We start from the raw sequence: 24,841 nt of genomic DNA, 5'->3' as shown, positions 1-24,841 counted from the left end.
AGTTAGGGGTGACAGTGCAGATTATGTCCATTGACTTGCTTACACAGCCCATTCAAATACTTGATATTTATTTAGGTGTATTTGCTCCTAGTTTTTTTAAAGTTTAAACCTTTAATTCATCTTGGGCCCATGATGATAAAAAATATGAAATGAGGATATAAATTGGTTCCCATTTCTCAAATACCTAACCAGTTGTGCCAGCACTAATTATTAACTAATATATTGAAATTATATATTTATACAGATAGCATTGGGTATTTGGAATATTAATGCTAGGACAACATAATTTTTGTAGTCATATCTTTATCATGAGTTTTAATATCTGGCAGGTAGGATCTTAAGGAAAGAGCAGGAGAAAAAAAGAAATGAGAATTGAATTTTGGATATGGTGTGTGAAGTATATTGTGGGGCATTTGGGTAAAGAAGCCTAGCAGTTAGATATGAGTCTAAAGCTCAGGGCAGAGGGTGGGAATAAAAACTCAGATTTGAGGTAAAAGTCCTGGTGAGAAGCTAAAGCTGGGAACGTAAGATCACCTGGAGAAGATGAAGGAAAACTCACTCCTCTTGGGTTCCCTGTTTTAGAAGGTCCTCTTCTGGCTGTAGCCCTTCCCAGGGGATGGAATCCAGGGACTAGCTGGCATTTACATTGCATCTTCTATATCCCATTCCAGGTACCCAGCACTCTGGCATTCCCTGCCTAAGTGGCCCTGAGTCAGCTGACAAGACTAGCATTGGCTCTTCCCCACATCAGTCCCTACCACTAGTGTAGGCCTGAAGTCTTTCAAAGGGTGACTGCTTACAGGATACATGGACAGCACTTAAATGTATGGCTGAGAGGACTCACACACGTGTATATGAGGTCCTGCTGAATATAAAATGGAATTCAGAGCAGAAGAGAAGTGGTACAGGTAGGAAGTGTGAGAATATGAGCATAGCAACTCAAATTATAATCTCAATGGATATACTGAACAGTAGGTTAGATTTAGCTGAAAAGATATTCAATGAAGCCAAAAGATAAATATAAAGAAATAAGAGTTTAAAAACATGGAGGGTGGAGTTGAGATGGTCTGAAGTTCTTGGAGATAACAGAATGAAAAGGATACTATATCCCAAAGTGACAATTGTTAAAAACTCTAGAATCACTGGGAGATGCCTATTCTTAGATTCAAGAATTCCTAGGAAGATTAGAAAGGGAAAATAAAACCTATACATTTAATGAAAACAGAGACTGAAAAGTCCTTAAACGCACCCAGAAGAACAGATTATCATCTACAGAAAGAAGACCCAATGGCTCATTGCTTAACCACAACAAGAAAATAGAAGTAAAAAACAATGGAGTTAAGAACTGCAATGTGCTGACAAAAATTCTATACCTGGTTAAACTCTCTTTTAAAATGACGAAGAAATAAAGGTAGTTTTAGACAGACAAAAACTGGGAGCATCTACCACTAACACATCATCACTAACTGCAGAAGGAAAATGATTGAAACTGGAATATCTGATTCCTAAAGAGTCATGGTGGGCAGAGTTTAGTAAACATGAGAGCAAATATAAACAAATGTTCTCTATATAAAACAATGGCTGATTTAATATTAGAAATCCATATAATCTTATGGAAATAAAGAAAGTGCATGCAATAAAATTCAGTAATTGTTCATTTGGGGGAAATGCACAGCAATCTAGAAAAATAAAGGATTTTTCTCAACCTGATAAAGGACATTGACAATTGCCTACAGTAAACATCCTTCATTGTAAGAAATGTTGAAATAATTTCTTTTAAGAGCAGAAGCATGACAAGGATGTCCTCTTTTGTTGTCCCTATTCAACTATGTGTGGAGGAGCTTGCCATATAGTAACACAAGAAAAAGAAATAAAACCATCATTCTTTGTAATATGATAGTCTATTAGAAAACCCCAAAGAATCTACAGATTAGTTATTAGAATTAACAAGTTTAGCAAATATGCTAGACATAACAATAGACAACTGTATTTAGTATAGTTTATTCTAACAATATTACCTGATGTTTGGTAAATCTGATTTCATTGAAACTAAGAATTTCTGTCCATCAAAAGATAACACGAGGGAGAATATTCAACCCATAGACTGGAATGATTAGTACACAGACAAGACACAAAGTGTGACTTTAAGTCAATAAGGAAGTGACCATAAAACCCCCAAGTTCCATGAAGAACAATAGAAAAATGGATTAAAAAGCTTGAATGAGGCATGTAAGTCAAGACTAAGTAGGAATAGCCTGTAAATATATGAAAAAATACTCATTTGCATTAGTAATAGAGAAATGCAAACTAAAATCACAGTAAGATACCTCTTCTCAAGCATTAGACTAGCAAAAATTGAGAAATTGAACAAGACAAAGGGTTGGTAAAGTTGTGGAGGAATGAGGACCCTTCCGCACCAGCAATGCATAGGGGTCTTCACTAACTTTAGTTCTGGATGTGAACCTTGAAGAATCTTTGCAAGACTGAAGGAACATGTATGAATGCAAGAATATTTATAGTGCTAATGTTTCTCAAAGCAAATAGCTGTTATTTCCCGAATGCCCCTCAAGCCTAGGGTGGGTATATAAACATATATTTGAGACAGTATATTCAAAGATTGTAATATTATGCTACAGTAAATTGAACTCAGTTATATGTATCAAGATGCATGAAATCTCAAAAGCATAATGTTGAACAAAAAAAGCAAATCACAGGATACATACACTATGATTCCATTTAAATAAAATTGGAAAATAGCAAAAATAAAAGTATATTTTGCATAAAGTCACACATATGTGATAAAGTTATATGAAAAATAACCACAGAATTCAAGATGGGGTGTGTGGGGATTGGGGTTTGAGAAGCACAGGAACTGGCAATGTTTTAATTCCTATCTTGGATGGTTGGGTTCATAGATTTCATTTTACAGTAATAATTTAACTGTTACACATATGGAGTATACAATTTTATACGGATATGTCACAATAAAGTGTTCAACACAATAAAGAGGGGGAAAAAGTGAATAGATTGAATTGTCATGAACATCACTGACAGGACAAATGAGAACAAAAAAAACCCAATGTAATGTCATGCAAATATTTGTGTGTGTGTGTGACTAAGGGTAAAATTTCCAGTGTCTTCATCATACCATTCAAAAGGGAACTGAAGGTAGTGTGTTTTGGAAAACTGTGTATACAACTCCAAAAGGGGTTCTGGTGAGGACAAAGCCAACGACACTGAAGTTGCATGAAAAGAAATTCTAAAAAATATTTTTTCCCTGAAATTACAGTGTAAATGTATTTTAAAATTAATATTAATTTTATGTGATTTTAACTGTCTTTGACTACTCTGTAGTAAGTAACGCAAGTTGACATTTATTTCTTCTAACTTCATAAAACTGTATACTCCGGTTGTCAAAAAATCGTCTTTCCCAAGGTGGTGTGGAGATTATGCGGTTCTACTTGGCACGCGCCCTTATAGTATGCGTCAGGACGTAAAGGATTTTACCTGGAATGAATTTTTGCCATTTCTGATCCACATTGTACTTCACACAATGGTTTCCTGAAGGATATATAATAATCTGTTCATCGAAGAAAAAGATATTGTTGGCCACATGGGCTCGAAGGCCGAAAACATGCAGCGACTGAGCTACGACGGCCGACATGGTCCCTTGCCAGAGTTCTGCTGAAGACCGAGCAGCTGGTCAGAGCGGAGAAGTGCATCGCCCCGCCCCGCCCCGCCCCGCCCCGCCCCGCCCCTCCCCTCCCCGCCCCGGCCCCGCCCCCGCCCCGCCTCCTCACCCCGCCGCCCCCCCACCCCTCGCCCCCTGTCTGCCCAGTCCCCTGGGGGCTCCTTCTCCCCTTTCCTTTTCTCCCACGCGTTTCCAGCCCTCCCGACGATTCCAGGGACCCCTCCCGCCTTCCGCTACTTCACTGTGGCTCCGCAGACCACGCACGTATCCAGAGATGCTACCCCTAGGGATTCCAAGCAACCCCGGCAGCTTCAAACGTCGCAGGGGTTCCTATGGCAACCACAAACCGGAAGTGCGGCTCTGCAGCCGGAAGCGGAAGTCCCGCTAGCAGTGCTGAGCCGGGTAGGTGAGTTGTTGGTGTTGGTGTGGCTCGGGCGCACGTGGAGCTGCGGAGTGTGAGTGGGTGCTGAGCGCATCATCCGCGGCGAGGTTCCCCTCTGCCAGTCCCGCAGGCCTCGGGCTGTCTTGCGCTTCCGGTTAGGTCCTGGTCGGGCGTGCTGCGGGATGGACACTCCTCCGCTCTCAGGCTCAGACTCGGATTCTGATGATTCTCTTGTCACGGACAGAGAGGTAGGTGTCAGCACAGCTGGCCCGGCTGGGCCCGGGAAGAGGGGCTCTTACTCTTCTGGTACTGAACGCCACAGTGTCTTGCAGTTGCAGGATGCATTTTCCCGCGGACTCCTGAAGCCAGGCCTCAATGTCGTGCTAGAGGGGCCAAAGAAGACTGTGAATGACGTGGTAAGCGGGGGCGCCGGGCAGTGGGTACTGGGAAATGGATGCGCACAAAGCAGTGATGTGCTTGGAGACTGATTCTTGTCTCAGGAAAGACTCAACCTGTGCTTGCCACGATGGTCGATTCTTATTAGGTTTGTGCCGGTGTTTGAGAGCGATAAACTGATTCTTTTTTTATGAGCTCAGTGTCTGAATTTCCTAGAATGGCTTGAAACAGTGTTTGGCTGAATTCAAGCGGGACCTGGAATGGGTTGAAAGGCTCGATGTGACCCTGGGTCCGGTGCCAGAAATCAGTGACCCTCAGCCTACACCTCAGAACAAAGAGCAGAAAGCTGTTAATCCAGAAGACGATTTCCAGCGGGAAATGAGTTTGTATGTTTATTTTCCAATGTGGGAGAAGTTGGGGGTCCTTGTGCTAGGAACTGGGAGAGAGGGAAGTAATGAGACTGTACCCTCTGGAGCACCAGAGAAGAGCTGAGATTCTCCCTAGTTGAGAAAAAAACTCCCTGGTTTACTAGTCTTGATTTAAAGTCCAGTTTATGAACTATTTTGAAGTATTCACTTGTAAAGTTTGTGTGTGTATGCATGCAGTCAGTTATTAGAATTAACACTTGGCACTAATTTTTGTGTTAATTGCCATCTTTAGAGTGGTTGTTGCTTTAAACTACTAACTTACTTTTAGCAAAATTTCTCTCCTTTAAAATAATGGTGTACAGTGAAATTTTTTTTAGATACCAAATTAACAAGTTTTATTACAACTTTTGTCTGTTGATTCATCTGTTAGGGAAGGTCAGATGTTGATGGTTCTTGTCAGCTTGGACAACTCGTGAGAGGTAGTAAGAAGGAATGAAAGCCTTTCTCCCTTACCTCATTTCACATTTTTTCCTACAATCTTAGCTACCGCCAGGCCCAGGCTGCTGTGCTTGCAGTGTTACCCCGCCTCCATCAGCTCAATGTCCCGACCAAGCGACCAACCGATTATTTTGCCGAAATGGCTAAGTCCGATCAACAGATGCAAAAGGTAAGAAAAGTTTTTCTCTGGAAAGCCAAGGCTTTGTACTGAAGTATGTTCAGCTGGCCTATCTCCTATAGGGTTTTAGAAAGAGCTATAAACCCAATAATGGGGAGCTGGTTGTCAGAGTCATTTATTATCTCTTTCAGAGATTCCCTACTGTAGTGTTATGGTCATCACCTCCCATTAGATAAATATAAGAATGGCATTTTCCTAATTTAAATAACTAAGCAGAGAGGAAGTAGTGTAAAAATGTTCCCTAAAGTACAGGTAGCTTTTGTGTTTCCTAGCTGCCATGGCCATGGCATGGTGTCTAGAGCAGGTAGCACAGTTGTTCTGGTGCTGCCATTGCCAGAAGGCAATGCTATCACTTGTAGACACATTTTCTTCTTAGCTTCTCACTTTTCTATAAAATGAGGGATTAATATACAGCTCCGATGTAGTATAATTTAGAGTTAGGTGGCACTTGGTCCTCATTTAACTTTGAAGGGGAGAGAATTGCCAACACCGAAACCAGGTTATATTTAAATTGTTCTTTCATCCACTACAATTTTGTGTAATGGAGTGACCAGCACCCTGGGAGTGGGAAGGTCACTTTTAAGCTCTGGCTCCACCACTGACACTTTTATGATCTTGGGTAAAGTGCTCAGCCTTTGGGCCTCATTGTCTTTGCGTGTGAAACACAGGGGTTCAGAATAGATGATTCATAGGTTCCCTGGTGTGTACTGTTCTCTGTTCTAATGCACCCTAAGTAGATCTGACAAATTTTTGCATTTTAGATTCGACAGAAGCTGCAGACCAAACAGGCTGCGATGGAGAAGTCTGAAAAAGCTAAACAACTGCGAGCACTTAGGAAGTATGGAAAGAAGGTGAGAAAGAAAATGTGCAAGGAATAGGACTGTATATCTGTTAAATCAGATCACCATGGTCTGATTTGGTTCCAGGCTCTGAGGGTGTTTGATCATGTGTTTGTTATTTCACAGTGGATTGTGCGCAGTGCCAGGGCTAGGGTGGTAAGGGCAGGCGAGCTGATAACCTCTCTGGGCTTTAGTTTTCACATCTGTACAATAAAGAGTTGAGTCCAGATCAGTGGTTTCCATACCTGATCTCTCAGCAGAATCACCGGGGGAAATTTTTTGAAACATTTCCAGGCTTCAGAATTTCTGAGAATCTGCATGCTTTTCCCCTTGCCCGAAAAGCTTCTCAGGTACTTCTGATATGCATCCTAGATAGAACTCCCTGACCTTGATTTTTCAGGTCACCAAAGGAATTATTCTATTGATTTATCACACTATGATTATCTGATTTCTAATGTAAACCAGATTAGGCTTTCTGTGAAACTATTTTTGACTTCCTTTTTGGTGTATAGTCACCTAAGAAAGATAACAGGTATTATAGTTAGGGTTGTGGGAAGGAATGGGTGTGAGGAGGATCCACGCTGGGCTTAAGGCTTTGTCACAGTGTTTTGGACATAACCCTTGTGATCTGGGGCATGGAACTGGTGTCCACAGTTGGGGTAATTTTCTGATAAATTCTTAGCAGAGGAAGAGGAGGCTAGTATCCTGTCCTCTGCTAAAGGTCAACTGTGGATTTAGTGTTTCTTTGATCTGGAGGTGGATGGTTAACATCGTCTCAAACATACTGGCAATTGCTTTATTCAAAGCAAAGCTCAGCTCAGCTCATTATTTCTAATTTGAGGATACTAGTAAGCAGTGGTTCCCAGTGTGTGGTGATTTTGCCTCCAGGGAACTTTGTCACTGTGTAAAGACATCTTTTGGTTGTCATATCTTAGAGTGGAGGGTACTGCTGGCATCCAGTGGGTAGAGGGCAGGGATGTTGTTAAACACCCTAAAATTCACAGGACAGGCCTTGTGCCTCAACAAAGAATCACCCTGTCTAGAATGTCAGTAGTGTTGAGATATAGAAACGCTGCCTAAAGTATATTGTCTCCTTTTGTCTTTAAAGCTTTTTTGTGTATTTTCTGGAGAGTCCTCCCCTCCCCCCCCTTCTTTTGGTACTTTCATGCCTAGTAACAGGGGATTGGATGTTTAATCTTGCCAAGTATAACCAATGAGGAAAATTGAATGTAGATCTAAACTTGATTTATAGGATTGTGTGATGGGGTAAGAAAACAGACAGTGGAGTCAGGCTGCTGGGTGTGCATCTCTGCTCTGCACATTCTTGCTATGTAACTTGAACAAGCATACCTTTCTGTGTTTTGGTTTAATAGATAAGAATTTGAACTTCACCTTCTTATTATGAAGGTGAACTGAGAATATATTTTGAGCCCCTAGCACATACATGTAAATGTTAAATGATAGTGATGTTAATCACAGCATGTGGTTTGTTTTTTAATCACAACATTATTGAGAGAATGTGGACACTTGAAGTAATGATTTGGAATGGGTGTAACTGTCCTTCTGTCCTTCTGTCTGTTCACAGGTGCAAACAGAAGTTCTTCAGAAGAGACAGCGAGAGAAAACGCATATGATGAATGCCATTAAGAAATATCAGAAAGGTTAGTTGAATATCTCTCTGCTAAGGATGCAGGAGAATAGGGATAGAGCATACCTTAGAAGTAATTTGAACACATAGTGCTTTGAAATCTTCTTGATTGATGGGTAACATTTGGACCTAAGTTCTGTGACTGGGATGGAGAGCAAGATCTTCTTAAAATCAGTTTGGTAAATAGGATCCTTATTTTGGGTTTCAAACCTTTCTTAAAATATAATGGTACTGATCAAAGTGCTTCTTTACTCACAGGCTTCTCTGATAAACTGGATTTCCTTGAGGGGGATCAGAAATCCGTCCCACAGGGCACAAAGGCAGGAGCTAAAAGCCAGCAGATGAAGAAAGGGTAAGAGGTTTTGGTTTGGTTCTGTGATGTATAATGGACTGGGGGACCTTCACAGGAGTGGCCTCTGAATTGATAGTGCAGCTGCAGACTAGACCAAGAATTACAGCACCATGTGATGGGACTTTTTAGCTACATCAGCTTTTGAAGATGAAAGTAAGGTTCTTGACCCATTTTAAGTGATTGCTAAAGCACTGTGTGATTCCCCATCACTCAGTTTGTTAGTTAAAAGCACATTCCTAAGGTTCAGGTCTGGATTCTGCTGCCCAGTAGGAGGGTAGCTTTGAGCAAATCACTTATTTGCCCCATTTGCTGTAATAAGGAAATGGTTTGAGCCTCATAGTACTATAAATATTAAAAGGGAGAATGTCTGCCATTACTTTCTTTAGTCCAGCTTTCTGCATACCTGCACACCAGGCCTAGGGGGACTGATAATTTCCATATTATACAGCAAAAACTTGGATAAAGACATTTAGGGAATAGTTTGGGAGCACATTTTAGAAGTCCCTTACATAGCCTGGTCATGGCTGCCTGGAAGAGGGTCCCATCTGAGCCTGGTATGATGGGTAAGAATTGACCATCAGTGTGGGAAAGAGTGGAGGAAGGAGGAAGAACCTGAGCGAGCAGAGACATAGAGTCGTGAAACAGCAGGTTGTGAATGAGGAACAGCCAGCATCTGGCCCCAGTGGGAATGCAGTGGGAGGTGAGGAGTGGTGAGGCGGACTGGGATGGGTTGGGCTGTTGCTCACTGTGGAGGAGCTTGAGCTTCATCCAGGAGGCAGTAGGGAGACACTCACAGGCTTTACTGAGAATGATGAGCAGGTCATACTCATGTTTGAAAAGATTACAGTGGCACTTGGGTCAGTGATAGACTTGAGGGAAGGGGAGACTTGATTAGGTGACTGTTTCAAAAGTCCAAAAGTGCAGTTAATAATGCTCTACAAATGCAGAGGGGTAGTGAAGAGAAAACACAGTGAAGAGGTACTTGAGAAGTCAACTTAGCAGGACTCAGTAATTGACATAGGTGTTAAGAATGAGTGTAGAGCCAGATTTCGTGGTGCACATCTGTAATCTCAGTAGCTCAGGAGGCTGAGGCAGGAGCGTCATGTGTTCAAAGCCAGCCTCAGCAAAAGCGAGGTGCTAAGCAACTCAGTGAGACCTTGTCTCTAAGGAGGGATGGGGATGTGGCTCTGTGGTTGGGTGCCCCTGAGTTCAATCCCTGATATTGCCCTTCCCCACTGCCCGCCCCCCCCCCCCAAAAAAAAAAAAAAAAAAAAAGTGGGTTTAGGCCACCTGGGTGCCTGGGCAGATGGTAGGAACACTGACCCCAAGGTGGAGCATTTATACAGAAAGGGAACCAGTGTAGGAAGGGAGATGCCATGTAATCTTAGTTAGGCTGAATCTGATGAGTTTAAAATTTATTACATTTGAATGCTGACTGCATGTTACATCCTTGAGAGGAGTAACAACTACTGAGGGGGGTTTAGCAAGACTGACTTAAAATTCAAATGTTTTCCAAAGACACACGACATGCAGTTTTATCTTATTTTTTTTTTTTTTTTTTGGTCTTCCTGCTGTGGGGGTTAAGACCATAAATAGATGAGGTAATTTATAAAAAAAAAAACGCCGGGCCAAGGATGGAATTCCGGTGACAGTAGTGCCTGCAGAGCTGTACAGAAAGGAACCAGAGATTCCGTAAGGTTCCTCAGGAGTTACAGTGCTGCAGTGACTTGTAGGGCTTCTTTTCTCAGGCCCAGTGCTAAACGACGATACAAAAACCAGAAGTTTGGTTTTGGTGGAAAGAAGAAAGGCTCCAAGTGGAACACTCGTGAGAGCCATGACGATGTGTCCAGTTTCCGGGCCAAGACAGCTCATGGCAAGGGTCCCAAGAGGCCTGGAAAGAAAGGATCAAATGTAAGTGGTGGGGTTGCACAAACTGGGTTAGGCGCCACTTCCTCTCACCCCAAACCCACTTTCTTCATCTGCCTTCTTACTCTGGGGCAGAAGATCAAGTGCTGTGTGACCTGATGTGATTTTTTTTTTTGTGTGTGTAGAAGAGACCTGGAAAACGAACAAGAGAGAAGATGAAGAGCAGGACCCGCTGAGCAGCATCTTTTTATACAAAGAAGAAAAAGGGATGAAGCCTTGGAATTTCAAAGTACATTGGTTTCTTTTTGTTAAAAAAAAAAAAAAAAAAGGAAAAGAAAAATTATCATTAAATGTATACTCTTGGTTAAAAACTCAGTGAAAGATTTGGAAGTGACTTTGTTATTAAATAATATTCCTATTTATTAATAATAATTTAGACTTTGAGTCCAGATTACCTTTTTATTTTGATAGGTGAAGAGTTAATCTCTGCCTCCCTTACTTCCTCTTTCCAGTCCTTCCAAATAATAATATCATAATCACTGGTTGTAAAGGGAGAAGCATTGTGATCAGATTTCCTCTGTTGGTTGTTCCTTGGCTTAATCATCACCTATACATTTTTCTCTTTCCTAATTTTCCTTCTGTGTCCTTAGTTTTGTCCAGATCCTTTGCTGTTTTATCCACCCTCTAATCTTCCTGCAGTTCTGTCATTGAACTGTCACCTGTGTCTTCTAGACCTAAGTTGACTCCATTACTTCCCAGATCCCAGAGTTTCTTAGCTTACTCCTCTTTTCATTGTGTATCATTTTCTAGTATCGTCCTAAGAAAAGGAATGTGACAGGTGAACTTTTTATCTTCCCCTTCCCACATTTCTGAATTGCTTCTCATTTGGCTGGTAAGACTTTTCCCTTAAAATGCTGAATACTCCTCCTGCGTTGCTGCTGAGGACTCGGGTGTCTCTTGTTCTCAATCTTCTCTCTGGAAGGTTTTCTTCCTGAAGATCTGAAACTTCATGATAACGTCTTGGTGTGGGTATATTTTTGTTCTTGGAAAGATTCAAGTTTTTCCATTCTGCGAAATCCTACTAGATAACTTCTCTTATCAAGTAGATGGCCATTTTTCTGTGTTCTGAACTTTGGAATTTGTTAGTCAAATGTTGAACCTCTTCTACTGATCACTTGTGGGCTTGCATTTTGGGTCTAATTTGAAGGAAACATTTCTTTTTATCTAATCATTTTATTGAATGTTTATTTTAGCTTTCATTTTATCCCCCAATAGTTATTCTCCAGTTGATCTTTTTCATATCATTTTACAGTTCTATGGTTGGAGTATCTTACTGGGTCATGAATTATAGTTCAAGTTTTTTATGAGAGTTTTCTCTTGTTCCCTTTATTCTGTTTCCTGAGCCCCCACTTGTACATTTTGCTCTTTTTCTTTTTTAAAAGATTAAATTGTGCATGTTTATGACTGCAGTGGTATTTCAGTACATGCATACATTTTGTACTGATAAAATCAGAGTAATCCATGTTTTACTTCATTATTACATTGTGTTGGAGCCTTCAAATCCCCTCCTAGTTATTCATAAGATAGGTAATATGTTATTGTGAACTACAGTCACTGCATGGTGCTATAGAACACTAGAACTTACTGTTTCTATCTGCTGTGTTTGGTACCATTTTCTAATTTCCCTCTACCCTTTGCAGCATCTAGTAATCACTATTCTATGTTTATTTTGATTTAAAACTTTTTTTTAGTTATCTACATAGGAGAGAACATGCCATATCTGTCCTCTCTCTTTTGCATGTTGAGCAGCAGTGTATTGTAGAAATTAAAAACTTGGACTCCTGGGGCTTTGTTGCTCACTTGCTATTTGACTGTTGTCATATTTTCTGTTTTGTTATCTGAGAAAATGTAGACAATATAGTAGCTACCTTTTTAGGTTTCTGTCAGTGTTAATGTGTGTAAAATGCCACATAATTAAATAATAATCTTGAGAATCCAGTCATTCCATATCCAATAATTCTGTCATTTTCCTTGTTTAGGATTATTTTCTTAGGGTGGTTTATTAGTTCATTTTTGTTACTATAGCAAAATAACTGAGGCTGAAAGTCCAAGATTGGTTGATGGCCTCATCTGTACAGCCTGTGTAAAGGGCCCCAGCTGGTAGAATCATGATGGTAAGAACATATGGAAGAGGTCACATAGCATGACACAAAGCCCCAGAGATTCAGGGACCAGGCTTGCTCTTTTATAACAACTTAGTTCTGAGAACTCCTTAAGACCAGCATAAATCCCATCTGAGGGGAATACTCTGAACAAATCACGTTGCACTGGGTCCCACCTCAAAGGGACCACCACCTTTTTATACCACCACAATGGGACCAACCCTTTAGCACATAAACACTTGGGGGTCAGACCACATCCAAATCAGAGCAGGTGGCTTTACTTACTGTCTGGTGAGCCTTGGTTGTCCATATTTGGGAGGTGGTCCAATGCTGACTGAAAGCTATGAAGAGACTGTATGTAGGTGGGTAGGCCCATTTAGGTGCTGGCCTTACTCTGGGTAGTGAACCCCTTTTCCTGTCTTCCCTCTCTCCATACCTGTTCAGGAGCCATACTTTAAGGAAACTAGAAATATCTGAGAAGTATATTCTTGAGAGAATTTTGTTTTTCATATTTTGTAATACCATTACTGGTATAAAGAATAGTTCTGATTTCATACAATACCGAGTTTCTGGAACAAAATGAATTTATATTTTGTAAGTTAATTTCAGCTAACAAAATTCTGATCATGCAGACAATGTTTTCAGAAGACAAAAGGGATGATGTGTAGTATTTCAAATAAGAAGTCTCAGGGAAGGTAAAAAATAACAGAATGAATCAAACAACATTACCCTATGTAAATTTATGATTACACAAATGGTATGCCTTTACTCCATGTACAGAGAAACAACATGTATCCCATTTGTTTACAATTAAAAAAAAAAAAAAGGACACAGTTTGCACTGGTAGACAAAGTTACTAATGCTTAGTACTTTTAAAGAACTTGAAAACTATTTCCCTGGCTTTAGCCCTTCCTTTTTTCCTTCTTACCATTTTTATCTTAGGTTTTTGGTTTACAAATGGAATCCCTTGCATTAGTCTCAGAGCTGCCCTCTAGAACTCATATGCATCACTTCCTTATCATGCCTGCCCTCAGAATAAAGCATGGTCAGGATGCAGGCAATATTATCCCTTTGTATTTCTTGCTTTAAAATACAGTCCCATGCATTGAAAGATAGCAGTCCCTCATACAGAGTACAGGCAGTTTTTTGCATGATTCAAAATGCATGAATTTCAATTATCAATGTGCAGTTTGACAACAGCAGTTTCTCCATAAGACCACTTTTCAGTTACCAAAGTGTATTAATTGAATAGTTGGCCTAAGGTAGAGACAATCTCTGCTGACTCTTCAGTCTACAAATCACTGCATAAATAACAGATGCACAATGATCAGTGATGAGTCATCATTTCTTTCAAAGTCCATCTGTGATCGGTCACTGTGCATCTGTTATTCATTTCACAGACACATGGAGAACAATGTGTATAATCGTGTTTTCTTGTCTCAGCAATGAACCCGCAAACATTTTAAAGAAGCTGATGATGGAAAGAATTGATTAGCAAAGATGAATGTGCAGTCAAGAAAAATGATCAGGCTTCAAGTGAAATTTGAAAAGAATACAACTGGAGTTACAGAAGCAGTAGCTGATACAACGTTACTGTTGCTGTTCTGGAGACTAGCTATGTAGCCTGGGAAACTTAGAGAAAGCAATCTATTGATATAAATGAGGAAAGATGAAAAGGGAGATGTTCCCCAGGGGGTGACACTGGCAAAAGTAACTCTTAGAGACATTTTATGACATTGAAAGAACAAAAGATAAAATGTTAGAATTTAGGACTAAGATGATTTGCCAAGGCATAGAAAAGACGCTTGGCTGGGGGTATAGTTCAGAACTAGAGTTCAAGCTTAGTATGTGTCAAGCTCTGGGTTCAATCCCTAGCAGTTTCAGAAAGCAAAAAGATGCTGGCTCTGTATCTAAATTAACTAGCAAGAAATAAAGACAAGCCCTGTCTTTAATTTACAATGTTTCTGTTTTTAATTACAGCTTATTAGATAAGTGATTACTTTTGCTATTTTTTCTTATGCATTTAATAGTAAGAGTGTTTAAATTTCAAGAAATCTTTTAAAGGCCACAGAACAATTTAATTTCTCACTAGTGCAGAGAGCCCCATTTTGGGGATTAATCAAGCCTTTTTGAACCTCAAACACATCACTCTGAAATTCCAGCTTAGTAACCTCTTACAGTTCCACAACATCTGGATCCAATTGGATTTGGGGGGCATATTCTCACTATGCCACTAGCCCCATGTGATGGCCTTATCCTTCAGTTCACAGTGATGACAAGGTGTTCAGGCCCCTCACAAGAAGGACAAAATCAATCTAATCTGTAAGGCCCAGAAGAGGCTGAGCAGGGCTGACCTGGCTGGGCCAGCCTCACTTGTCCTTTTGAAGCATACTGAATTGCTAGGCGGTATCCTTGGAGGTTCTGAAGCAATATTTCCATGTGCACTTTGCACCCACAGGATCCAGGCCTCTACTCTTTAAAGAAAGGGAGAATGTTCCATTAAGTAACATGTGCTCTCTAATTTATTTTCAAGTTGCCCTGTTTAACGTGGCATTTCCTCTGTTCCCACAACCTTTCTTTTTCACATGCCTTCCTTGACAAAGATTCTGTAGTTTACCAACCTCTAATTGGCATGTCTGAGCTCCTTTCAACCAGGCCTGACTGTTGGTCTTCTGTGTTCATCTCTGCATCATCCAATTTTAGCAAAAATCCTGCTAAGTCATTTTAGCTAGAACTCCCCACCCTTGGGATATCTGATCACCCTTGGCATTTAGTTCTTGTTCTCCACCATCGCACAGATGATGTCTGATCTCCCTGGCTGCCTTCAACAAGAATCCTGTTAGGTTAGTTTAGCCATATTCCCCCTGTACCCCTGATAGATCCTCCTAGTAATTTTCAGTCTATTGACACCCATGTCTTGATTTTTGGCTTCAAATACCCAGTTATCTATCCTGTATTCAGAGTTGAACCCAATCTCCCTCATAGCAAAATCCCATTCTGGTGCTTATTCCTATGGCAGTAGTACCCTCCCTTGAAGAAAGTCTTTCTTGTGGTCTTTAACAGTCACTGAACAATTGATTCATTATGCGTGTTCAAGAAATGTCATTGAATTATTTCTTCTTTACCTGGGTCTCTTAGTAAAAGACCTTCTACCCTTTTTTCTCCCTTTGATGAGTCCTCATTTCTCCAGCTCTCTAGCTATGTGTTTCCCTTCTACTCAGCCTGAATCTTGCTGTTTCCTGTCTCCAAGGTGATGCCCATATCTGAAGAGGAACTGATGCAAATGAGCAGCTCCCCTACTCATTGGTAAAACCTGGACTCAATGAGCCTTTTATTCAAATCTCCATGAAGCAGCCTGTTGCAGGGTCACATGCCCGAGGCTAGAGGTGTGTAAGGGAAGACAAGGCCACACCCTGGAGTAGGAGCAGGAGAACTGCAGGGTGCAAAGAACTCTTGGGAAGGAGCACACCCAAAATCACTGTGGATAAAGATACCTGGGATGAAGCCAAGGAGCCAGGAGCAGCATCCTATTGTTCTGAGGTTGGCCTCTTATTCTCCTGTTCTTCCTGATCTGCATCATAGTAGACTGACCCTGTGTGTATTGGGCATGGATGGACCAGGCATAGTTCTGGGCCCAACAAAACCACCACCTCCCTTACTACTTATAAAACCCCGTAAGAGGGGCTGGGGAGATAGCTCAGTCGGTAGAGTGCTTGCCTTGTAAGCACAAGGCCCTGGGTTCGATCCCCAGCACCCCCCCCCCCCAAAAAAAAACAAAAACAAAAACAAAAACCCATAAGAGAGGTGCTGTAATGTTTCCATTTCTTGACGGGAGAACTGAGTTTAAGAGTGACTTAGTAACATACTCAAGCTCACACACCTGTTAAGCAGAGCCCAGGCAGCCTGGCTCCCCACTCTGCCCTCTTAGGCACCACCTCTGTTGCCACGGTGCTTCCTGGTGTTTATCAAGTGCAGGAGCCACGCTCATCAAGACCTCTGTATCCCACCCACTTCTTGACTTTCACCCCGTCTCCTGGGTGTTTGTCCCTTTGTCCTGGAGCAGCATGAAGAATGAGATTGAGACACCTGGCAGGGAGACTCAGCCTGAGTCAGGCAGGAGTCACGTCGGGAGCAGCCCTGGTGCCTGTGCTTGAAGCACCTGTTTCCTGCTGCTCCACAGCAAGCCCATTCCCTGTCCCCATGCCAGTGTCCTCACAGGTCTACTTGTTGGTCTCTCATTATGCTGGGAGGTCCCCATACCAGGCCCATCATGGTGAATACCATGTGGTAGTAATAATGATAGTAATAACAACAACAACTACCATTTAATGAGCACCAGGTACCAGATACTGCCTTAAGCTCTTGCATTATTTTGTTTAATCCTCATAGCCACCCTAAGAAAGGTTCAGAGAGGGTTAAAAACCCTGTCCAAACTCACAGTTAATGAGTGGCAGAACCAGGATGTGCACTCAGTATGACTCCAGATTCTTGGCTTGTACCATCTAAATGTCTGATGAATGAAGGAATGCAATGTTAAGGTCAAAAGGGACATTTTTGTTGCTGGACAGTTAAGAAAATGGCATTATGGTTGAAAGTGTGTCTTGTTGTCTTGGTTAGTATGAGTTTCCATCCTCAAAGTAGAGGAGTGGGAGGCTTGGCCCAAGTTGACAGTACCCTGAGAGGTCTCTCTAGCCATATCCTCTGTGTGCTCTATGTCATGATATTCTCAAGCCCTAGGACTTACCATCTATGGATTCCTCCATGTTATATAGTGCCAAGACATGGACTTTGTGTTGCCTGTGGGAACCAGAGACAAACAGCATCACAGTTCTCATTAGAATGTAACTCTGCTTCCTGCAGGGCTGATGAGAAAAAAAGGGATCTTCCACCTTCTTGCCCATTTTTCATGGGTAGAAAGTGCCTGATGTAAATTCCTAGGAGAGGAAAAATGGAGTCTCAAGAGGAGCCATATTAAACAACTACAGAATTATCCATGAATGTATAATCTTTAGAAAAAAACAAACACAACAGAACAAGCCTTGAGTCCCTGAGTACCTGTGCAGGGGTGCGTGCCCTGCCTGAGAGCCCTCAGCATGTCTTTCTTACCCTCCGCTTACAAAAGGACACATTGAGGCTTCTAGATCCTCCTTCTGTTCTCCGTCACTGGTCCTGCAGTTTGCTCTGTGGTTATAGTCCCACAGAGAAGCCAGGCACAAATGCAGAGCCTCCTGCAGGGGGCTGAACAGACAGGGGAGGAGAGGAACTGACTCTCTGGGTAAAGGAATTGTTAAAGGTCTCTCTGCTATTCAAAGAGGGTCACCATGGTAACATGAAAGGAAGACAGGGACAGCAGTAAGATAACCAGGTCTGGATACAGGAAAGCATCTTGTAACTCACCAGAAATGCTCCAGGGTGGAGCTTGGCTTGCCCTCGCCCTGCATCCCTTGCGTTCGCCGGGTCAGGCTGCTGGAAATCCAGATCCTGGCCACTCTGAATTGCACGGGGAGTGGGGACACCATTCCCAGAACGAGAGTAATCAATGGCTCAGTCCAGTTCTGGATGACTGGACTGTCAGCAGGGACTAGAGAACAGGGAACTAAAAGGCAGGGCTGGGAGGAGGAGTGGGGGCCAGGATGGAGGAGTAGTAGGAAAGGGGAGGCAGACGAGCAGGGCGGCGAGGGGTGGGTCCAGACGGAACAGAGGAGGAGCTGGGCATGGAGAGCTTTAAGGTGGGGAAGTAGGACCGGGCACTGCTAGTGAGAGGAGGGAACCAGGTAGGGCAGAAGACAGAGAGGGGAGCGTTGCACTGGAGAGTGGACTTAGGGCCAGAAGATGGAGTGGACAGGGGAGGAAGACGGGCTGGAGGATGAGAGGGTGAAGGACCAGGAGGCTGGGGTCCAGACAGGGAAATGTGCGATAGCTTCCTTGTCATCTCCTCAGACTCTCCTAGTTCCTCAGCTTGCCCCAGTCAGTCCAGGTGAGCAACTGAGCTTGTGCAGAGCCTCCCAGCAGTTATGTCACACAGGAGGGCCCGCATCACCCAGGACTGCATGCCAATTGTGATGCTGCCCACCACGCCCTGTGTCCAGTAAGCGGTCTCACCAGAGGCCGTGGTCCCTGTTCCTAGGTTTATGCGTGATTGTGGGATACAGGGCTATTTCTGGTGAGATGACTGTCCACTCCTGATTTGTGATTTCCCAATGATTAGGTTTGAAATCTCTCATTCCCAAAGATGCCTAATTTCGTATGGATGTTTAACAAGCCTATTATGCTCCCCCTCTTTTTTCTTTATGTCTGAAGAACTTTCTCATCTTCACCTTCCTGATTTCTTTGATCATCATGGAAATCCTAAGCCCTCTTGGTCCCTCTTCTCTCTTGGACTCTTTATTTTCTGGCTTGTATTATTTTATTATTTCACTAATAATATTAATTCCAAAAGAGTTGCTTTTTTTTAAGTTTATTTTTATTGTAAACAAATGGGATACATGTTTCTGCTTGTACATGGAGTAACAGCATACCATTTGCGTAATCACACATTTACATAGGGTAATGATGTTTGATTCATTCTGTTATTTTTTTCCTTCCCCCCACCCCTCCCACCCCTCAGTTCCCTCTATACAGTCCCTCCTTCCTCCATTCTTGCCCCCCTCCTATCCCCCATTATTTGTCATCATCCACTTATCAGCGAGATCATCCGTCCCTTGGTTTTTTGAGATTGGCCTATCTCACTTAGCATGATATTCTCCAATTTCATCTATTTGCCTGCAAATGCCATAATTTTATTATTCTTTATAGCTGAGTAATATTCCATTGTATATATATATATATATATATATATACACACCAAAGTTTCTTTATCCATTTATCAACTGAAGGACACCTAGGTTGGTTCCACAATCTGGCTATTGAGAATTGAGCAGCTATGAACATTGATGTGGCTGAATCTCTGTAGTATGCTGATTTTAAATCCTTTGGGTATAGGCCAAGGAGTGGGATAGCTGGGTCAAATGGTGGGTCCTTTCCAAGTTTTCTAAGGAATCTCCACACTGCTTTCCAGAGTGGCTGCACTAGTTTGCATCCCCACCAGCAATGTATGAGTGTACCTTTTCCCCACATCCTCTCCAACACCTATTGTTGCTTGTATTCTTGATAATCACCATTCTAATTGGGGTGAGATGGAATCTTAGTGTAGTTTTGATTTGCATTTCTCTTATTACTAAAGATGGTGAACATTTTTTTCATATGTTTGTTGATTGCTTGTAGATCTTCTTCTTTGAAGCGTCTGTTCATATCCTTAGTCCATTTGTTGATTGGGTTATTTGTATTCTTGGTGTGGAGTTTTTTGAGTTCTTTATAGATTCTGGAAATTACTGATCTCACTAAAGTACGAGTGGCAAAGATATTCTCCCACTCTGTAGGCTCTCTCTTCACATTGCTGATAGTTTCCTTTGCTGAGAGAAAGCTATTTAGTTTGAATCTATCCCAGTTATTGATTCTTGCTTTTATTTCTTGTGCTATGGGAGTCCTGATAAGGAAGTCTGATCCTAAGACAACAAGTTGAAGATTTGGACCTACGTTTTCTTCTATAAGATGCAAGGTCTCTGGTATGATTTCAAGGTCCTTGATCCATTGTGAGTTGATTTTTGTGCAGGGTGAGAGATAGGGGTTTAGTTTCATTCTGTTGCATATGGATTTCCAGTTTTCCCAGCACCATTTGTTGAAGAAGCTATCTTTTCTCCATTGCATATTTTTGGCACCTTTGTCTAGTATGAGAAAATTGTATTTATTTGGGTTTGTGTCCGTGTCCTCTATTCTGTACCATTGATCTTCCTGTCTATTTTGGTGCCAATACCATGCCGTTTTTGTTACTATTGCTTTGTAGTATAGTTGAAGTTCTGGTATTGCGATACCCCCTGTTTCATTCTTCCTGCTAAGGATTGTTTTAGCTATTTTGGGTGTTTTATTCTTCCAGATGAATTTCATGATTGCTTGCTCTATTTCTGTATGATACATCATTGGGATTTTAATGGAAATTGTATTGAATCTGTATAGCACTTTTAGTAGTATGGCCATTTTGACAATATTAATTCTGCCTATCCAAGAACATGGGAGATCTTTCTATCTTCTAAGGTCTTCCTCAATTTCTTCCTTCAACATTTTTTAGTTTTCATTGTAGAGATCTTTTACCTCTTTGGTTAGATTGATTCCCAAGTATTTTATTTTATTTTTTTTTTTTTTGAGGCTATTGCAAATGGAGTTGTTTTCCTCATTTCCCTTTCAGATGTTTTATTGCTTGTGTATAAAAATGCTTTAGATTTATGCGTGTTGATTTTATAGCTTGTTATTTTGCTGAATTCATTGATGAGGTCTAGAAGTTTTCTGGAGGAGTTTTTTGGATCCTCTAAATATAGAATCATGTCATCAGCAAATAGTGACAGCTTAAGTTCTTCTTTTCCTATTCATATCCCTTTAATTTCTTTAGTCTGCCTAATTGCTCTAGCTAGAGTTTGGAGGACAATGTTGAATAGAAGTGGTGAAAGAGGACATCCCTGTCTTGTTCCCGTTTTTAAAGGGAATGGTTTCAGTTTTTCTCCATTAAGAATGATGTTGGCCATGGGCTTAGCATAAATAGCCTTTACAATGTTCAGGTATGTTCCTACTATCCCTATTTTTTCTAGTGTTTTGAGCATAAAGGGGTGTTGTATTTTGTCGAATGCCTTTTCTGCATCAATTGAAATAACCTTATGATTCTTATCCTTAAGTCTATTGACAAGATGGATTACATTTATTGATTTACGGATGTTAAACCATCCTTGCATTGCAGGGATGAACCCCACTTGATCGTGGTGCACGATTTTCTTAATATGTTTTTGGATACGGTTTGCCAATATTTTGTTAAGGATCTTTGCATCTATATTCATCAAGGATATTGGTCTAAAATTGTCTTTCCTTGATATGTCTTTTCCTGGTTTGGGTATGAGGGTGATATTAGCTTCATAGAATGAGTTTGGTAGGGTACCCTCCCTCCTTTTCTATTTCCTGGAATACTTTGAGAAGTATTGGAATGAGTTCTTCTTTGAAGGTCTTGTAGAACACGGCTGAGAATCCATCTGGTCCTGGGCTTTTCTTGGATGGTAGGTTTTTAATGGCTTCTTCTATTTCATTGCTTGATATTGATCTGTTTAAATTGTGTATGTCCTCCTGGTTCAGATTGGGAGGAGCATATGTCTCTAGAAATTTATCAATGTCTTCAGTAGATTCTATTTTGTTGGAATACAGATTTTCAAAGTAGCTTCTAATTATGTTATGTATCTCAGTGGTGTCTTTCGTGATATTTCCTTTTTCATCATGAATTTTAGTAATTTGAGTTTTCTCCTATTTGTTAGTGGCTAAGGGTTTGTCTATTTTGTTTAGTTTTTCAAAGAACCAACTTTTTGTTATGTCAATTTTTTGAATAGTTTCTTTTGTTTCAATTTCATTGATTTCAGCTCTGATTTTAATTATTTCCTGTCTTCTACTACTTTTGCTGTTATTCTGTTCTTCTTTTTCTAGGGCTTTGAGCTGTAATGTTAGGTCATTTAATTGCTGACTTTTCATTCTTTTCTGGAATGCGCTCCATGCAATGAATTTTCCTCTTAGTACCTCTTTCATAGTGTCCCAGAGATTTTGATATGTTGTATCATCATTTTCATTGACCTCTAAGAATTTTTTAATCTCCTCCCTGATGTTTTTTGTTATCCATGTTTCATTCAATAGCATATTATTTAGTCTCCAAGTGTTGGAGTAATTTCCTTTTTTTACTTTGTCATTGATTTCTACTCTCAGTCCATTATGATCTGATAGAATACAAGGCAGTATCTCTATTTTTTTGCATTTCCTAAGGGCTGCTTTGTGGCATAACATATGGTCTATTTTTGAGAAGGTTCCATGTGCTGCTGAGAAGAAAGTGAATCCGCTCGTTGATGGATGGAATATTCTAAATATGTCTATTAAGTCTAGGTTATTGATTGTGTTATTGAGTTCTATGATTTCTTTGGTTGATTTTTGATTGGAAGATCTATCTAGTGGTGACAGCAGTGCGTTAAAGTCACCCAGAATTATTGTGTTGTGGTCTATTTGAATCCTGAAATTGAGAAGGATTTGTTTGATGTACAGGGATGCACCATTGTTTGGGGCATAAATATTTACTATCGTTATGTCTTCCTGATTTATGGTTCCCTTAAGCAGTATGAAATGTCCTTCTTTATCCCTTCTGACTAACTTTGGCTTGAAGTCCACTTTATCTAATATAAGGATAGAAACTCCCACTTTTTTACTGAGTTCATGTGCATGGTAGGTTTTTTCCCATCCTTTCACCTTTAGTCTGTGGATGTCCTTATCTATGAGATGAGTCTCTTGCAGGCAGCAAATTGTTGGGTCTTTCTTTTTAATCCATTCTGGCAGTCTGTGTCTTTTGATTGATGAGTTTAGGCCGTTAATGTTCAGGGTTATTATTGAGATATGATTCGTATTCCCAGTCATTTGGGCTTATTTTTGGTTTTTAACTTGGCTTGGTTTCTCTAAGTGGTTTTCCTCTAAGGTAGTTCCTCCCTTTGCTGACCTCCATTGTTGTTTTTCATTTCCTCCTCATGGAATAACTTGTTGAGAACATTCTGTAGTGCAGGCTTTGTATTTGTAAATTCTTTTAACTTTTGTTTATCATGGAAGAATTTTATTTCATCTTCAAATCTGAAGATTAGTTTTGCTGGGTATAGGATTCTTGGTTGGCAACCATGTTCTTTCAGAGCTTGAAATATGTTGTTCCAGGCCCTTAAGCTTTTAGAGTCTGGGTTGAGAAGTCGGCTGCTATCCGTATTGGTCTCCCCCTGTATGTAATCTGATGCTTTTCTCTCACGACCTTCAAAATCCTACCTTTATTTTGAATGTTAGGCATTTTTATTATAATGTGCCTTGGTGTGGATCTGTTTTGATTTTGTGCATTTGGTGTTCTGTAAGCCTCTTATATTTGATTTTCCATTTCATTCTTCAGGCTTAGGAAATTTTCTGATATTATTTCATTGAATAGGTTGTTCATTCCTTTGGTTTGTATCTCTGTGCCTTCCTCAATCCCGATAATTCTTAAATTTGGTCTTTTCATGATGTCCCATAGTTCTTGGAGATTCTGTTCATGATTTTTTACCATGTTCTGTGATTGGGCAACTTTATTTTCAAGATTAAATATTTTAGGCTGGGGAGATATCTCAACTGGTAGAGTGCTTGCCTTGCAAGCACACGGTGCTGAGTTCGATCCCCTGTACCGCAGGGGGGGAAAAGATTAAATATTTTGTCTTCGTTTCTGGGGTTCTGTCTTCCAAGTAGTCTAGTCTTTTGGTGATGCTTTCCATTGAGCTTTTTATTTGGTTTATTGTTTCCTTCATTTCAAGGATTTCTGTTTTTTTTTTTTTTTAATCTCTTATCTCTTTGTTGAAATGATTTTTTTCTTCCTGCAGTTGCTCTTTCAACTGCTTATTGGTATGATCATTCATTGCCTGCATTTGCTCTCTTGTCTCATCCTTTGCTTCGTCAATCATTTTAATCATGTAGAATCTGAAGTCCTTTTCTGAAATTTCTTCTAACATACTGTCATTGGATTCTATTAATATAGAATCTAAATTTGTTTGGATAATTTTCTTCCCTTATTTTTTCACGTTGTTCATATATCTTCCCCTCTAGCAGTGCAGATCTGGAATATTGCAGATTTCCCCCTATAGGCTTATAGTGGTCCTATAGGTTTCGAAAACCTTTTCTTTAAGGGGAGATCAATATTAGCAGTGCCCAATTCAGACACTATGCAATCCTAGACCAAATAGCCCCTATGAGGACAATAACAAAATTGTCATAATAAACAGAATGAGTTCAACTATCATCTTTAGTATAACAAACAGATTTGCAATAAGGTCTGCAGTTTCTAATGGAGGACAAAGAGGAAGCAGAGGGATGTAGGATGTAGCTGTTAATGGAATAAGAAAAGAATATACAGAAGTTCTAGATTATAGAAAGTGTGAGAGTGTAATCAAAAGAAATTGGATGTTAGCATGCAAAAATGGAGAAAGAGACTCTGAGGGAACAGGTAAACAAAAGGAAAAGAGAGCCAAAAAAAGTAAAGAAATAAACACTTAAAATTGTTCAATAAGGAGAAGAAAGAAAATCTACACTACAACAGTCATATAGTATTCAAACCTCCCAGTGTTCAGTAGCCTGATGCATGAGAGGTACCTGACAATGAGCTTCAAGTCTCCAGCAGGTGTCTCAGGATGGAATTTGCCCCACCTAAAAATCAGAGCTATGGCTTTCAGGATTATCCAAGATGGCCACTCTGGCTTCCAAATGTGTTGGCAAATGGGGAGCTGCAGTTTGGGGTGTGGACGTGGTCGGCTGGAGGTCCTGGAGGCGGGGTGCAGTTGGTCAGGCAGGGGTCCTGG

At 40.8% G+C, this 24,841-nt stretch overlaps 2 protein-coding genes across 5 annotated transcripts in view; one reads left to right on the top strand and one right to left on the bottom strand.

Moving 5' to 3' along the window:
• Positions 1–4,019, bottom strand: part of CFAP57 (cilia and flagella associated protein 57) — a 67,997-nt gene extending 63,978 nt beyond the window's left edge. For 2 of the 4 annotated variants that reach the window (XM_079117581.1, XM_079117583.1), the window contains exons 1-2: positions 3,919–4,019; positions 3,508–3,681 (exon numbers count right to left, since the gene is read on the bottom strand). In XM_079117581.1, the coding sequence (XP_078973707.1) occupies positions 3,508–3,664 (157 nt within the window). In that variant the 5' untranslated portion in view covers positions 3,665–3,681; positions 3,919–4,019. Of the gene's footprint in view, positions 1–3,507; positions 3,685–3,918 lie in introns of those variants that run through there. The other 2 variants (XM_079117582.1, XM_079117585.1) reach the window with 2 other exon arrangements.
• Positions 4,020–4,100: 81 nt separating this feature from the next.
• Positions 4,101–13,178, top strand: EBNA1BP2 (EBNA1 binding protein 2). Its single transcript, XM_079117639.1, has 9 exons — positions 4,101–4,321; positions 4,406–4,489; positions 4,686–4,855; positions 5,381–5,504; positions 6,275–6,364; positions 7,938–8,013; positions 8,259–8,352; positions 10,101–10,263; positions 10,404–13,178. Exons 1-9 carry the CDS (start codon positions 4,256–4,258, stop codon positions 10,452–10,454), a joined length of 918 nt encoding a protein of 305 aa, XP_078973765.1. The 5' UTR covers positions 4,101–4,255; the 3' UTR covers positions 10,455–13,178.
• Positions 13,179–24,841: the final 11,663 nt, after the last annotated feature.

The sequence above is a fragment of the Sciurus vulgaris genome (assembly GCF_902686455.1).
Source record: "Sciurus vulgaris genome assembly, chromosome: 1".
Taxonomy (NCBI): domain Eukaryota; kingdom Metazoa; phylum Chordata; class Mammalia; order Rodentia; family Sciuridae; genus Sciurus; species Sciurus vulgaris.
This window is presented reverse-complemented; position numbering and strand designations above follow the sequence as displayed.